Here is a 17165-nt window from a genome sequence, read left to right as displayed (position 1 = left end):
TTAGCCCACGGGAAGATCACTTGTAGAACACTGACTTACCCACTTGTTAGCCCACGGTAAGATCACTTGTAGAACACTGACTTACCCACTTGTTAGCCCACGGGAAGATCACTTGTAGAATACTGACTTACCCACTTGTTAGCCCACGGGAAGATCATTCCGAGCGTGAACAACCCGAGGAGTGGTCCGCCGATCATGCCGAAGAGAGACAGGGCCGCCTGGGAAGAACATTTAACTCTATCAGTCAGTGAGATGCCAATCGCCATTAGACACCCCAGTCTGTACTGATCAGGGTGTACAGGCCAACCCACTACCAAACATATTTACCGCTTCCATTTAAAGTCTCCATGCAATACACATTGGCGTCCAATGAATGTACCCCCAATCTTAAATAGTTCCTAAATGTATAATCCACCATGTTGTTGCATGTTTCAAATGGGACAAATACCAGCTCACAGGTTCTCTTGTGGCAATCAAGAATTGGGAACATTGTAAATAAGCAATAATGTCATAGCAAGAGTTGCACAGCAGCTGCCAACATGGACGCGTGGCCAATACACCCACAGGATGCACGCCAGGAACAAAGGCTACTGGGAAGATGGGATGTAATTGTTATTCAACATATTGCCACATTCTCTCTAATAACATATGTTATCCATTGCGTGTGGCAATATGTGTAGGATAAAACAAATTAACATGACCCGCGGGCATTATTGAAAAGTAAGCCCGCTTAAGGAAGAGGGCTTACTTTTCAATAATGCCCACGGGTCATGTTATGTCCAACTTATAAACCGACCGAAGATATACTTTAGATATATTGTCAATATTTGGTATTTACTGTTAAAATCAACTGGGATGAGACTGGCAGCCGATGCCTCGCAATGCACGTGCTCCGCACGCGCTGCCCGCACTACCCGTCTTGCGAGGAACACACGGTTCATACCGACAAACAGTCTCATTCTTCACAGCGATCCTTCGTAGCCCAGTGGATAAAACTGCCAAGCTAGTAAGCGAAGGGTTGAGGGTTCAAAACCGGGTGTCGGCACTATATGTTGGAAATTGTCAATAATGTCATATTTTAAGATCGCATTCAGTGATGGCAAGACAAAGTCGTATCAATTTTCAAAATAAAACAAGTAATAATTCAAAGTCAAGGGCTATTCCTCAGAAAATCCCCGGGCAGAGGGACGTTATTAAGATAATGCCCGCGGCACAGGGACGTTATTAAGATAATTGCCCGCGACAGAGGGACATTATTTAGATAATTGCCCGAGGAAGCGAGATTGTTTCAGATTTGAGGGATATTACGAGAAAATGTGTCCCCTAAGAACAATAGAGTGACGTCACTGTCGGTTTATAAGTGGTTATTCAACATATTGCCCCATTCTCGATCTTAACACATGTTATCTACTGCATGGCCCATTTTCCTCCCATCAATAACTCGTAAAAATTCTCTCAGTACACTACCGGGTTGTAACGTCATGCCATCCGTCGCTGTATTAACAATTTTGATATTCCTTCATCTCTAGAGTCACCAAATGACAAGTCAAGGGTATAGTCAGGTCGATAACCCACAAAGCTAAGCTTGTGTAGGGCTTCACGACTGGTGTAAACAACTGACCTGTAAGACACCACCCAGGAGTGAGGCCACATACGTCAAGCCCAAACACACGCCGCCCAGGACCAGCGCTGAAATATCGGTACAACCTATTGAGACCGTTATACACATAGGAAAACATGATGAAATCGAAGCAAATCATAATAAACAGATATTATGTTGTGACTGTAGTAAACAACGAAATATCGTGGTGAAAACCTATTAAACATAGATAACGTGTGGTGAAACCATGGTAAACATAGATAACGCATGGTGAAACCATAGTAAACATGGGTATTTATCACGTGGTGAAACCACCGTAAACAGGTAATATGGGTGAAACCGTAGTAAACAGAACTAACGTGGCGAGTCTGTACTACGCATAGTTATACTCGGAACATGGTGAAATACAGGCGTCACGAGAGTTGTATGGTGGAGGCGAGCAAATAACGCTACTTAACCGGTGCAAGTATTGCCACATGCCACCCTAACTCATGATGCACCAGACGCTTGTCTCTACCTGGCCGTTCTTCTGGTCAGCACGTACCTATGATCTTCGAGATTAGCGTGGCCCGTTCTTCAGACAGATTCTTGGCGATGTAGGACTTGACTACGTCCTCCAGCAGAACGGCCGCCAAGGAGTTGAGGCCCGAGGACACGGTGCTGGTAACACAACGTGAGGAAATACCCCTTGTATTGCTTCTGGAGTGCTACAGCAGCTTATGTGAATCAGGGATAGTTGGGTTGAACATGATACAGATCTCAGACGTCACCAGTCTGGTGAAACATGCGAGCACGGGTATGCTGGCATACCCAGATAGCCCAGGAAGCTGGCATACCCAGACAGCTCAGTACGCTGACATACCCAGAGAGCCCAGTAAGCTGACATACCCAGAGAGCCCAGTAAGCTGACATACCCAGAGAGCCCAGTAAGCTGACATACCCAGAGAGCCCAGGAAGCTGATATACCCTGAGAGCCCAGTAAGCTGACATACCCAGAGAGCCCAGTAAGCTGACATACCCAGAGAGCCCGGTAAGCTGACTGACTGACTGAGTGTGGTTTTACGCCGCTTTTAGCAATATTCCAGCAACATCACGGCGGGGTACACCAGAAATGGGCTTCACACATTGTGCCCATGTGGGGATTCGAACCCGGGTCTTCGGCGTGACGAGCCAACGCTTTAACCACTAGGCTACCCCACCGCCCCCGGTAAGCTGATGTACGCAGAGAGCCCAGGAAGCTGATATACCCTGAGAGCCCAGTAAGCTGACATACCCAGAGAGCCCGGTAAGCTGATATACCCTGAGAGCCCAGTAAGCTGATTTACCTTGAGACATCATCGTTAGGTTTATTATCATAACTGCTCCTATTACACAGCTATTTTACACGATGCATGTAAGACGATGTTATTTGTGATTTGTAATTTCAAAATTACCACACCGGATATGTATCTGAACTGAAGTCACTAATTTCACCGGTGCACGTGACTTTCACTTGTAACGACAATCTTTTTGAAGTCGTAAACGTCCTATAAATGTAGCTTAGATCCCATCAGTCATACAAGAATTGTTTTCTCTGAATCGGTTTCCCTGTTTCACGAGCTCTATGAGGAAGGAGAGGTCAGTATGAGGCTTATAGTAGGAATCCTACACTATGTGACAACTCCCCTTCAGCCCTATGTGTAAGGAAGGTAAGTTAGGTAACGGAACGGCCGAGTGGATCCGAAGGCGCGAGAAGCGTAGGCTTACCTGAGGGCGCCACTGAAGATGCAGGCGACGAACAGACCCGGAAGTCCCGTGATGTTCCCCAACACGTCCATCACAAACAGAGGGAGGAGCTGGAACAGCGGGCCATTACACAGGTCAGTTGACCAGGACAATACATGTGTTTAGGGGCTGACCATGGTGTGGATGGAGGCTGCACAGTGGCTGCACAGTGTAGCAGTACCCCAGGGGTGTGGATGGGGGCTGGTGCTACACAGGGTATGTATTTTGTAGGTTATACATACACGGTGACAAGGAAAGGTGCTGACTACATGCACCCCATATCCACTCACGAAGTAAGCATGGACATCCACTCTACGGGTTTTCAACACTGAGCCCGAGATTACGTTTCCAACAGAAACAGATTTATTGATAAGGATGATGGTACATTTTGGAATGTTCAGGGTTTTTCGAGTATAAGTGGAACTGAAGTTTCACAGTTTCACAGTTTCCCAAACGGTGACAGTATCTAAAAGTATAGCGAAAACTCCAATTATAAGGGCCAACTAACAACTATCACATGTATTTACACCGAGGTGCGTATATGAACATTTGGTCGGTGTATATTTAGCCGCAGTGGAAATAGTTTTTAGAAGTTTGCGAATCTGCGATTCTTGTTCGACGTTCAGACGTTAAGTTACAGTACAACCAGAAATTATTGAGAATTTAAAGATTGTAATTTTTTTATATATTTTTTCACTCATTACTCACGTATTAATGTGAATATTAGCAGAACATAATTCCAGATTCAAAGATCCAGAAAAGTTAGTATTTGTCAAGTCACCATTGGCAGCAATGCAGGCTTCAATGCGGCGGGGCATACTACTGATCAAAGAAGTTAGAAAGTCGTGGTCCATGCTGTCCCAATATCGGACCACCTCTTCTTTCATTTCAGCAATATTTGTCAGATTTTTCTTATTGACACTTTCCTTCATAAGTCCCCAAACATTTTTTGTTGAATTTAGGTCAGGGCTATAGCTTGGCCAATCTAATAATGTCATATTTTGGGTCCGAAACCAGGCCTGTGAATGCTTTTAACGATGTTTTGGGTCGTTGTCCTGCTGGAAAATCCAAACATTTTCATAGAAAGATGAGCAAATGGAAGTAAATGTCCCTCGAGAATATCTGTGTACCGCTCACTGTTCATATTCCCTTCAAATACACAGAGGGGCGCTGCCCCTAACACAGATATGCCATCCCACACGTTAAATTTCGGACTGTACTTTGGGCGCTGATACAAAGGTTTTTCAGTTTGTTTGGTCCAGAATTTCAGTGTATTAGGTAACAGCCACACAGAACTTTCATCTGAGAAAATCACATTGTCCCAGTTAAATGTTTTTTAAATTTCTATGTTGTAAGCACCAGTTCAACCTTCGCTCCTTCTGTTCAGGTTTCATGATCGGTGATGGAATTCCTCGACTTTTCTGCCAACCCATTGCATACAGCTCAGTTCTAATTGTCTCCTTACAGGCAGCCACAGTTCCTCTATCAATCATATCCAGGCTTAAGTTTTCTGAACTCCTTCGTTTGTTTTTAGAAACAAGAATACCAAGCCGCCTCCTGTCACCGACAGTCAATTTTCTGGGCCTACCTGCGCCTCCCTGGTGCTCATTGCCATATCCATTTGCAATATTTTTCAAAACACGATAAACAGTGGTAAAAGGGATGCCTGTTCTACTTGAAATTAATTAGCTGATCTGAGGTCCTTGTTATAATACTCTAAAATCAACTTCCTCTTCTCTAAATCATCCATACTGAGGATCACTGAAAATGTCGTCTGCTAACAAGTAATCAAAGGGGGATAACTCTTCACAAACTAATGAAAAAGGATTAACGGAGTTGTCTCTCTTGAATGAAACCAAGCACATGATAGCTGGTCAAGGCTGTTTACACTAGAAATCCAATCAAACATATTCCTAAAATTCTCAGTAATTTCTGGTCATACTATAACACTTTTATCAATATTTAGTCTCTTCTTGGTATTTCTTTTTATGAGATTTCAGGGACCTTTATGAGTTATTTAGTAAAACGCATTGACATTGTAGCAAAGCTTCAATGTTCTTTATGACGTAAATAGCCACCATTTGAAATAACGATGTTTGTCAAGAAATGAACGATCACCTGGTCCGAAGCGCTGACCAGGCCGAAGCGGAGTGGGTCGCATAAGCTGTAGAAGGCATACAGAACGATGCCGATGAGGCAGCAGACGTAGAGGATGAGGCAGAGGCCGGGAAAGTTAATCCAGATGGCGCTGCAAACGAAGAGAGGCATAGTTCCCGTTAGTGTGTGGTTGTGAGGCCTTGACACTAAATGTTTTAAATCATTATTGAAGTGATACATGTCGTGGTTGTAGGGAGATGTTGGCGATGTGGCAGAAGGATGGGTTGCTACGGTAACCGTGTCTCTGCAGCTCCCTAATAACGGGTTTTGATCTGCCTTACCGCTAAACCAACCCTCGGGCTGTTAGAGTTTTCCCAGTGAACACATACCGCACGTACAACCCGGCCACAATGTATAGGAATCGTAGTCCCACAGAAAGCTCGCATCCTCCTAATGAAGGAGTCAGAATCTACTCCGTAACGTCATCCATAGTGTCTCCCTTTCGGTGTCTACGTAATTATAATACAATATACAAATGACGGTCACTGACAGTTGGGTTACAAAGTACTAACTTCATCAAATTAGCGTTTTGCAAAGTTGCACAAAATGTTTTCTGCGAACAAAACAGTAACGTGGACAAAACTTTAACTGACAGCTGAGCTTTCTTCAAAGTGGGGCACGTGCACGCACGCTGAACTTGTGCCTGATTGGTTCCGTAGACGGCCACCCATGTGAAGAATCCACCAATCACAAGAGACCACACGCTGTGACGGACGGATGGATCTGGACTGAAGCTGAAAAGAACAACATGACCATGGAGAGGAAATCAACACTGTGGCACTTGGAAACATGTCCGAGTGAGTTCAACTGGAACCAAAGCTGTTAACCGTGTTCCACTGTACAAACTCAGTCAAGACGAGTTCCCTCGTAGGCAGGGTCTAATCAGTAGGACAGGTGTGTGACGTACTCTAATGCCCCATTGTATGCAAGGTCTAATCATTAGCACAGGTGTGTGACGTACTCTAATGTCCCATTATAGGCAGGGTCTAATCAGTAGGACAGGTGTGTGACGTACTCTAATGTCCCATTATAGGCAGGGTCTAATCAGTAGGACAGGTGTGTGACGTGCTCTAATGTCCCATTATAGGCAGGGTCTAATCAGTAGGACAGGTGTGTGACGTACTCTAATGCCCCGGTGTAGGCAGGGTCTAATCATTAGCACAGGTGTGTGACGTACTCTAATGCCCCATTGTATGCAGGGTCTAATCATTAGCACAGGTCTGTGACGTACTCTAATGCCCATTTGTATGCAGGGTCTAGTCAATAGGACTGGTTTGTAACGTACTCATATATGACGATTCTCTCGTTGCGTTCAGCGATCTTCCAGGCATTAGCGAATCCGCCGAGAACCATGGACCCCTTGATGAGGACCGCGAACAGCCCTGCGAACATCATCCCGATCTGGAAGGTGTCCGTCCATAACACCGCCTTCATCCCACCCTGGAACACACGGAGTGATGACTGAGTGAGTGAGTGAATATTGTAACACGCCTTTTAAGAAACATTCAAGCCTCACCACGGGAAGAATGGGGTGCATGTAACCCATTCCGCTACCACAACGCTGCACCAAGTTCGCTTTACCATGTCTTTTGTTGTGTGTTTGTTTCCGAAATGGTGTTTACTCGATGTCAGAAATGGGGGAAACTCACGATGGTTGTGTAGAGAGTGCAGACCACTCCGACGGATATGACAGAGCCCCAGAGGGTGAAACCAGTCACTGAAACAGAGCAGGAACGTATACACAGCACACCATGGCGACACGTCTTGCATTTACGCATATACCATCATCGATGTTGAAGTACTTCACACTGAAATAAATCTATTTGTTATACATACTGCATAAAACTACCCCCGTTCCCTTTATATTATCTATTGTGACAAAACTGATGGAAAAAGAAAGTACACACCTGGTGCTTTTGGATTACTTTCCAAAGAGCCACGTAAATGTTTTGAAAATGATATATAAGTCACAGACTTTCCTAATATGTTGCCAAAACACCACAGATATCGTGCCCAAGTGCGAAGTTGCAAGTCAAAATCACAACACTTTTCAAATAATCCCAAAACACCAGGTGTGTACTTTCTTTTGTACGCCAGTTTATATTAAATGTTCGAGTTTTCTGTAACTGGTTTTGAGTAGTACACATGGATAATAATATGTTGCATCCCATAGGAACGAATCCAGACGCCGGACTCATGTCGTTTAGGGATGCAATGTTTATAATACATGTGGGTACCAGTGTAGTCTTACGCTCCACAATACTGGAAATGTTTATTCAATGAACAAAACGAGCTGGAGTTCCTTATTTGATGAGTGAGGGAGTGTTAGTTTAACGGCTCGCTCATCAATATTCCAGCTATGTGTCTGAACCAGACAATCCAGTGATCAACAGCATGAGCATCGATCTACGCAACTGGGATACGATGACATGTGTCAACCAATTCAGCGAGCCTGACCACCCGATCCCGTTAGTCGCCCCTTTAAAAGGCAAGCATGGGTTGCTGAAGATCAGTTCTAACCGGATCTTCACGGTGCTTATTAATAAACACGATGTGGAGCTGTTCATCATACACTGGACATAGTGTCCTGGAGATAGCCACTTACCGGCGTTCAGGGCGAGGGACGGGGCGTACAACACGATGGCCATGTACAGCACCTAAAACATCACACAAACTCCTAAAACATCACATAAACAAGTACCAAACATGTAAGACCAGCGTTAATGGTAGCGTTAGATTTGACAAACGGATGCTGCAGTGAACTAATGTAATTGTATGCATGTGAAAAATGAAACATTACAACAAAATGATATTCGTTTCCATTAAAATATGCAAACAATTAACAGCCCACCGTGGTAACACAAACGGTATGAGTATTTGTTTTGACTGGTGATATACATGAACTACAGGTATTCAGGTGATGCTGGGGATACTTCTACAGGTACTCAGGTGATGCTGGGGGATACTTCTACAGGTATTCGGGTGATGCTGGGGGATACTTCTACAGGTATTCAGGTGATGCTGGGGGATACTTCTACAGGTATTCAGGTGGTGCTGGGGATACTTCTACAGGTATTCAGGTGATGCTGGGGATACTTCTACAGGTATTCAGGTGGTGCTGGGGGATACTTCTACAGGTATTCAGGTGGTGCTGGGGATACTTCTACAGGTATTCAGGTGATGCTGGGGATACGTACCATCTGTACCGCGAATGTCATGGATCCTGCAGTACGGATTGTTTTCCCAAACCGGTACTCGAGGTACTGAAACAGTAGATATGGACACATCAATACAGGCCGCCCAATACACAGAGCAGTTTGGCAAGATGTTACAGTAGACAAGGACACTTCAAAACAGGCCTCCCAATACACATATGAGTATGGCAGGGTGTTGCAGTAGACATGGACACTTCAAAACAGGCCACCCAATACACATAGGAGTGTGGCAGGATGTGATAAGTAAAACAGGCCACCAAATACACATGGCAGGATAAGTGACCCAATACACATGCAGGATGTTAGATATGGACATCAAAACAGGACACCGGATACACAGGCACTTACAAAACAGATAACCTCGGTAGAGGTTTTACGATTGCAGGAGGTTTTACAATGATCATTGTAAAACCTCATACGAGGTACGAAGTTTTACAATGGTCGTTGTAAAACCTCATACCATGATATGAGGTTTTGAAATGACCATTATTTATGACTGATACAACTTTGTCTTGCTATGACTGATGGTAAAATATCTCATTATTGAAAACTTCCAATATTTAGCGATGATAACTGGTTTCGAACCCGCAACCCATCGCTCTCTAGCTTGGCGGTTTTATCCACTACGCTACGAAGGATCGCTGTGAGGAATGAGATTGTTTGTCAGTATCAACCATGTGTTTCTCACAAGACGGGTACTGCGGGCAGCGCATGTGCAGGGCAGGGGTAGCGCGTGCAGGACACGGATAGCGCGTGCAGAGCACGAGCATTGCGCGTGCGGGTCAAGGTGTTGGCTGCCAGTCGCATCCCAGTTGACACCGGCTGTTCCATCATTTGCGGGCTGTTCCATCAATGTTGTTCTACTCAGTACATGCATAAATTGAAAATAATACATATGTAATTTTTGTTGTCTTAGACGGTTTATAAGTTTGATAAAAAGACTCCTCCTCGATTTTGGTTGAGAATGTAAAACCTCAGTGTCAGGAAATCCCTCGGGCGCTCCTTCCCCTGAGTTTTTACATTCTCAACCAAAACCTCGGAGTCGTCTTTAATCCTACACGTAACAGCCTAAAAACAGGGTTTTTTCTATTTCCGACAGTACTTTTTAGGACCCACCTAAACCGATCTTATCATGCATAAAGGAATAATTTGATTAGGGACGTGTAGTGTCACTATACTGTCTCTTTCTGGCTGTCCTCAAACAGCTGAGGACCCACCCGACCATAGAACCAGAGTATCCCGTTCCAGCTGTACCTTGACAGTACCCAGAGAGTACCTAGGATACTGTATTATCAAACACTTTCTGCGATTATGACATGTCATCTCTTCCGGTTAGTTACTTCTGAAAGAGATTTTACGATGCTTCCTTTTTATAAAGCTGGTTGGCTTTGGAAGCGACCTAATATATCACCGTGAGACAGAGTCAAGTGCGTCTCCGTCGTTCGCCGGGTTCCGCAGAAATTCTGCCGGGATACAGTTGGTCATCTGCTTGACCATGTTCACCCTTGATTATCCAAATACGAACCTTCCCAGGGAGTATATACTGGTCAATAGAGTGTTAAAACCCAACTCTCACTTATCATCGGAATGCAATTCCTGTGATAAGCTGGTGACAGCTCTGAGTTAACATTGAACAACAGTAAACAAATGGCACACATACAGTGTTGGCAGAAGCCAGCAGGTCGTACTGGGCCCGGGGTCGCTGAGTGATTTATGTGTTTGTACAGGAACCAGAGCTTGTGTGTCATATAGGGAAGCCTCGAGACGTGCGGGAACTGAAGCCCAGCAGATTAATGCCGCACTAAGGCAGTTATAACATCTTTACGACCGTCCATTACAAACAGGTCTTGTGTCAGTTTTGCAATTCATAGAAAGGTTAAGGTAGTGCGTGGGCCAGGGTGAGGGGTTGTATGTCACACTGAACATCGTTGAACATCAGTTGCCTCTATAGAATCTCATATGAAGACGCAGTCCAATACGGCTGTTATGCTGAAACTCTTATGTTAATGTAGATCAATTCCATCCACGCCTAAAGGCTACACAGGGGATACAATTAAACACACACACACACACACACACACACACACACACACACACACACACACACACACACACACACACGCACGCACGCACGCACACACGCACGCACGCACACGCATACGTATAGACACAGACACACGCATAAACGCAGACAGAGACACATGCACAACACCAACACATACACACGCATACGCACACTAACACATAAATGCACCTGTACACACACGCGCGCGAACGTGCACGCACACACACACACACACACACACTCTCCTACCCAGAGTTCCATGCGGCAAGCCAGCATAGTACCTTCGTCACATCTTGCAATGTCCATTCAATATAATGTACAGATTTCTTTTACTCTTTTATTTTTGACGAGTCTACACATCTAACTAAACATCTTTAATAGAATGGTTGAGTTTCACTGAGAAAATATCCTAAAACATGTGACACTATTTCGATTTGCGTAGCGATCCTTTGTTTACATAGGTTGTACGGCTCCACGTGCTGTCATCGAAGCTGATGGAGAGCAAACGATGCAGTCAGTTTGATATCTAATTATGTACTGTCATAGACCTTACTGTCGCAGTTGTGGAAGTTTATATATGTAACAATGTAAAACATTATGAAGAGAGCGCCGAAAAGCTTTCGTGAGTCCAGTCTCTTCTTATTATGAATATGCGCGTTTGATTACAAACAAGAGAAAAGTCCGGTCACGTGATATGCAAATTAGCCTGTGGCAGTGATATTATGTTAAGTCATCGCTGTGCCGGAGTGTGACACACACACTGACTTCGGTCAGTTGCAGCTCACAAGCCATGTATTCTCACTCAACTCATCGCAAACAGAAAACTTTTACACCATTGGGATTAAAGGGGTTAACTTAGTTGTACTGAAAACCTGAAAGCTGGGAAACATAACGAAAAAATCCAGCCATCTCGGCTTCCACTGACACGTGACACCAGGAAGTTGCATTCCAGTGCAGGGGCATGATGGAGTGGTGTGCTGTGATGTCATCAGGACGGCTCATGTGGATCCACCTATCACAAATGAACGCTGTTTACGTTTGATGAATGTTTTCAGGTTGCTTGCGTCGGGCATCCCATTTACTGGTGTGAGAATGTGACATCCCGTGACGTCGTTCTGCATCCTGGAGCACGGTGTAATGTCATACTGAGCAACAGTGTGCTCTATAAGGTCTGGACAGTGTCCACCATGACGCAAGTCGGTAGATATAAAGGTTACAGATCAAAGGGGGATAAACCCAATTGAAACACTGTTTTGTAATTATGGTAAATATTTATAACAATCCACAATAGTGGTTGCAGAACTTAGTGGTTTGACTGTTTGAGGCTAGACCTCTGGCTAGACCAAAGCACCATGAGGCACAGCTACCTCTGAGATGTATCAGGTGGGATGTCTATGCTGGAACAGCGACACGGTGATGTGTTCCTGTATTGTGGTGATGGTGTATGTTTAGTACTAACATGGGGATACTGATCACTGGTCAGTTGGTTCTTATTATCACCAATCGCCGATATAGTAAATAGGAACATAGACAGAGACCTGGGCCCTTATTTTCGAAACGTTCATAGCCCCTAAGAATTCTTAACTTTGGCCGTAGCCAATGTGTTAAGAATGGGCTTAAGAAGTTCGCAGGGCTACGAACGTTTCGAGAATAGCTAGCCAGTCTAAAGAAGTCAACACGCATGAATACCGAACCCAGGTGACCACTGACCTGTCAACAACTCAGCATGTCACTCGTATGCCCTGCGGTATATACCTTGTTAGCAGCCTTCTCAGTAATAGATAACTGAAGGACATGTGTTCCTAAAGAGGGGGGGGCGGTGGGGTAGCCTAATGGTTAAAGCGTTGGCTCGTCACGCCGAAGACCCGGGTTCGAATGCCCACATGGGTACAATGTGTGAAGCCCATTTCTGGTGTCCCCGGTCGTGATGTTGCTGGAATATTGCTAAAAGCGGCGTAAAACCAAACTCAGTCAGTCCTAACGAGGAGATAACTGAAATACAAGTAACCTCACCGAGGAGATAACTGAAATACAAGTGTCTCCTGTGAGGAGATAACGGAAATACAAGTGACCTCACGAGGAGATAACTGAAATGCAAGTGTCACCTGTGAGGAGATAACGGAAATAGATGTGACCTCAGTGAGGAGATACCTGAAATACAAGCGTCTCCTGCGAGGAGATACCTCAAATACAAGTGTCCCCAGTCAGGAGATAACTGAAATACAAGTGACCTCAGCGAGGAAATAACTGAAATACAAGTGTTTCCTGTAAGGGGATAACGGAAATACAAGTGTTTCCTGTGAGGGGATAATGGAAATAGATGTGACCTCAGTGAGGAGATCACTGAAATACAAGCGTCTCCTGCAAGGAGATAACTGAAATACAAGCATCTCTTGTGAGGAGACAACTGAAATACAAGTGTTCCCAATCAGGAGATAGCCAAAGGACATGTAACTCCAATATTGTGTTTCTGAAGAGTGTCATTTAAAAATTGAGTTCTGAAAGGAGATTACTAAAGTACAAGTGTCCTCAATAAAGAGATAATCCAGGCACTCTCAGACCCACCTTTGCTACAAACCGTCTAAAGAGCCGTGAGCTTTCCAGATTTCTATGCCAGACACGTACACATATTGCACAGCGTATTGCTGCTGGGGAAATGGGGCGTGTATGCTGTGTAATGTGTATGCTATTTGCAAGTCATCACCAAGCCCCTAATTTTTATGAGTGTCAGTTGGCTCTTCATCTAAACTGTAACAAACGGTCCTGGCCAGAAATTGATCAATATCTCTACAGGAAAATGGTTTCTTCCACCCCTACCAACCCCTCTCCTCTCACCCATACATGGTGTTCAATGATTCTCACCTCCCATACATACATTATTGTCCCAATATAATGTTCAACCTTAAAACATTTTTCTTTGAAATGTATAGAACTGTGCCATGTTGTGTCTTCATCTCACTGAAGAATTTCCTTCAAATACTGTTTCTTTCTATGTAGTTATAAACGCCAATTTCCACGCACAAACTTTGCGTAAATCCACCAATCAGAAGCAATTCCTGTACATAAGTACATCAGCACTAATCATTTCACGGGTAATGTATTAATTCATTTAAAACCAAAACCAAAACCTACAGACACGGAAATCAGTGACGCCGTTTACACCCATATTGCAACCAAAGACCGCCACAGTAATAGTCAATAGTCAATAGTCAATAGTCAGTAGTCAATAGTCAATAGTCAGTAAACGCAAAGATAGTGCTTGCTTGTACTTATACTTTCAGTTCATATCTATCATTTGACATTAAGAAGTAGTTAAACTGACATCGGTAGCGCTGTTGAAGAGTGACGAAACAGCCTGATTTCATAGAGTGACAGGCCCGAGAGGACAATCGTCACAGAATCGGTTTGGAGCGTGGTCCTTCACTCTCATCAACAGCGTCTTGACCCTGCTGAGCAGGACATGTCAACGACCAGCTGCGTGACCAGCGATGTCCCCCCGGCACACATGGGTGGGCATTTCAACCAGTTTGACAACTTTCCCCCTGATATCTGAAATACATCTGAAATACAATTGACCGTGGTCTTTACGACAGCTCTGTCAAATACCCCCGCCGGCTATTCGCGAAAACAAATTCCCATATGTTAAGCTCTTTATGAAACTAAGCTAACGATTCAGCTGCTGACATGTCACTGTCGGAACAGGCATGAGATGCAAGTCAATGGCTAATGTCAAAAGTCAGCAGGTCAACGATGGTATGGGGCAGTATATATTATGACAGCACACGCGGTAAGCATCTTTATGGTCTGGTAGCGAGTCAGGGACGTGATCACTGTGTACACACGGCCATGTTGTCACGGATACCGAAACCTGACTGATCAAACACTTATGTGTCTGAAGGCAGGAACACAGAAGCAAACAGAGAATGATTGTACTGTTTACAGCAGGTGCAGAAGAAGAAACAGGTCCACAGGAGCAGCGCACTGTTCACCCTAAAACCCTTCTGCCTCCAAACATACATATATACAGACAGACAGACAGACATACAGACATCCGTACTACATACACACACACACACACACACACAAACAAAAAAACAAAACAACAACAACATACATACATACATCACTGCTGACGGTGTTGGTAACATCTTACTCCTCTCATGTCACTGTTGGTCACGTAATATACTTCTGCCGTCACTGTTGGTCACGTCATATCCCTTAGCCGTCATTATTGGTCAGGTCATGTACCTCTGTCGTCATTGTTGGTCACGTCATTTCCATCTGCCGTCACTGTTGGTCACCTCATATCCCTCAGCCGTCATTGTTGGTCACGTCATGTACCTCTGATGTCACTGTTGGTCACGTCATATCTATCTGTCGTCACTGTGAGTCACGTCATATCCCTCAGCCGTCACTGTTGGTCACGTCATATCTATCTGTCGTCATTGTTGGTCACGCCATATCCATCTGCTGTCACTGTTGGTCACGTCATATACCTCTGCCGTCACTGTTGGTCATATACCTCTGCTGTCACTCATATACCTTCTGTGTCACTGTTGGTCACGTCATATCCCTCTGCCGTCACTGTTGGTCACGTCATATACCTCTGATGTCACTGTTGGTCACGTCATATCCCTCTGTCGTCACTGTTGGTCTCGTCATATACTTCTGATGTCACTGTTGGTCACGTCATATCCCTCTGTCGTCACTGTTGGTCACGTCATATCCCTCAGCCGTCATTGTTGGTCACGTCATGTACCTCTGATGTCACTGTTGGTCACGTCATATCCCTCTGTCGTCACTGTGAGTCACGTCATGTACCTCTGATGTCACTGTTGGTCACGTCATATCCCTCTGCCATCACTGTTGGTCACCTCATATCCGTCTGCCGTCACTGTTGGTCACGTCATATACCTCTGCCGTCACTGTTAGTCACGTCATATCCATCTGCCGTCACTGTTGGTCACGTCATATACCTCTGCCGTCACTGTTGGTCACGTCATATACCTCTGATGTCACTGTTGGTCACGTCATGCAGCTCTTATGTCACTGTTGGTCACGTCATATCCCTCAGATGTCACTGTTGGTCACGTCATGCACCCCTCCAGTATCACATGTCAGCTCCAAGTGTTCGCACAAACGGTTACCATGTGCTGCCCTACTGGTGGCAGAGTTTGCATAAAAGTTAAAGGTTTATTGCCTGACGTCATGCAGTAGTACAGGTGCCATTCGACAACGGCCTGTAAACAAACCAGACAAGAAGTGATTGGCGTAAACATAAAGTACATCGTAACTTACTTCATAAGCACTTGTAACCTTGAGGTTGTAGAATATCGGGATGAAGATGTGAGCGGCTGCAGCAATGACGAAGAAATAAGAAATGCCGATCCACCAATATACCGTCGTGAAGTTATACATCTCCGCCGGAGTCCCAAGCAACGTGATCGCCGACATAAAACTCGCCAACAACGATAACGCCACGGGAATGGCGTTCATGTCTTTACCTGCCATGAGAAACTGACGGAGATTGTTCTTTTTTCTGTCGCGGATGGCGTAGAAGATGCCGATGGAGGCGGAGATGACAAGGATACTAGCGAAGATGACATAGTCAGCGGCGTGGAAAGTGTTTCGCTTTCCAGTTTGGTAACTGTAGCCTTCCGACATGATGAAGAACGGAAACCAAGGCACAAGAAGATGTTCCGTCTGTACTGTTACACAGCGACTCTTGACTGAGGAAGCACAACTTGGACTCACAGTGAACCCGCTTTGTACTATCCAGACGCCCAGTCGCGCAACACACCTCAGCAAGACCCTGTTGTCGAAAAACCGATCTCCCTCAATTGCATGCAGGTTTATTGTAAATATCTTGTTTCGTCACGCTCTGTTAAATGTTGGTGCACGATCCTCACGCCATGTAAAGACGCCCCCTTCCACTACCTTCGCACTTGCCCCTCCCCTATTAATATACCTGTCACTTTACCAGTTACAGTCTGCGCATGAGGTTTGATTGACGTGTGGCGTGTAGGTTTCCTCGTACATCACGTGACTCACGGGATTGTCAGATTTGCATGTACCTTAACATGTAGACGTTTCTCTTTATGTTCGTTGTGTAATGACAAAGGACTTATGTGTTTCGATTTCAAGTGTTAAGAAAGCATGTTGACAAGTATGGTTGTGAATGTTGACTGTAAGCTTGTTCCCCTAAATGCCAACTGACCTTGACCCCGACGGCCATTTAGCTATGACCTGGACATGATGGAATTCAATGTGGAATCGCTAGCAGCTCGGACCAAGTACGGTATCGGTGTGGTCCTCCTCGGCAAACAGGTGAACGAGGGGACAGTCTTTAAAGCGACCACCTCGC

The 17165-nt window shown here is 44.9% G+C and overlaps 1 protein-coding gene across 2 annotated transcripts in view; it reads right to left on the bottom strand.

Annotated features, from left to right (window-relative positions):
* LOC124290720 (sodium-dependent multivitamin transporter-like) overlaps window positions 1–16658 on the bottom strand; it is a 43630-nt gene extending 26972 nt beyond the window's left edge. The window contains exons 1-11 of one of the 2 annotated variants that reach the window (XM_046727525.1): window positions 16100–16658; window positions 8719–8784; window positions 8127–8178; window positions 7171–7238; window positions 6807–6961; window positions 6115–6255; window positions 5483–5612; window positions 3347–3435; window positions 2145–2260; window positions 1622–1689; window positions 132–218 (exon numbers count right to left, since the gene is read on the bottom strand). In XM_046727525.1, the coding sequence (XP_046583481.1) occupies window positions 132–218; window positions 1622–1689; window positions 2145–2260; window positions 3347–3435; window positions 5483–5612; window positions 6115–6255; window positions 6807–6961; window positions 7171–7238; window positions 8127–8178; window positions 8719–8784; window positions 16100–16465 (1338 nt within the window). In that variant the 5' untranslated portion in view covers window positions 16466–16658. The remainder of the gene's footprint in view (window positions 1–131; window positions 219–1621; window positions 1690–2144; window positions 2261–3346; window positions 3436–5482; window positions 5613–6114; window positions 6256–6806; window positions 6962–7170; window positions 7239–8126; window positions 8179–8718; window positions 8785–16099) is intronic. The other variant, XM_046727524.1, reaches the window with a different exon arrangement.
* Window positions 16659–17165: the final 507 nt, after the last annotated feature.

This window comes from Haliotis rubra, unplaced genomic scaffold, assembly GCF_003918875.1.
Source record: "Haliotis rubra isolate DU_JTF1 unplaced genomic scaffold, ASM391887v1 Scf472, whole genome shotgun sequence".
Classification (NCBI taxonomy): domain Eukaryota; kingdom Metazoa; phylum Mollusca; class Gastropoda; order Lepetellida; family Haliotidae; genus Haliotis; species Haliotis rubra.
The sequence above is the reverse complement of the archived record's forward strand: the minus strand, read 5'-3'. Positions and strand labels throughout refer to the sequence as shown.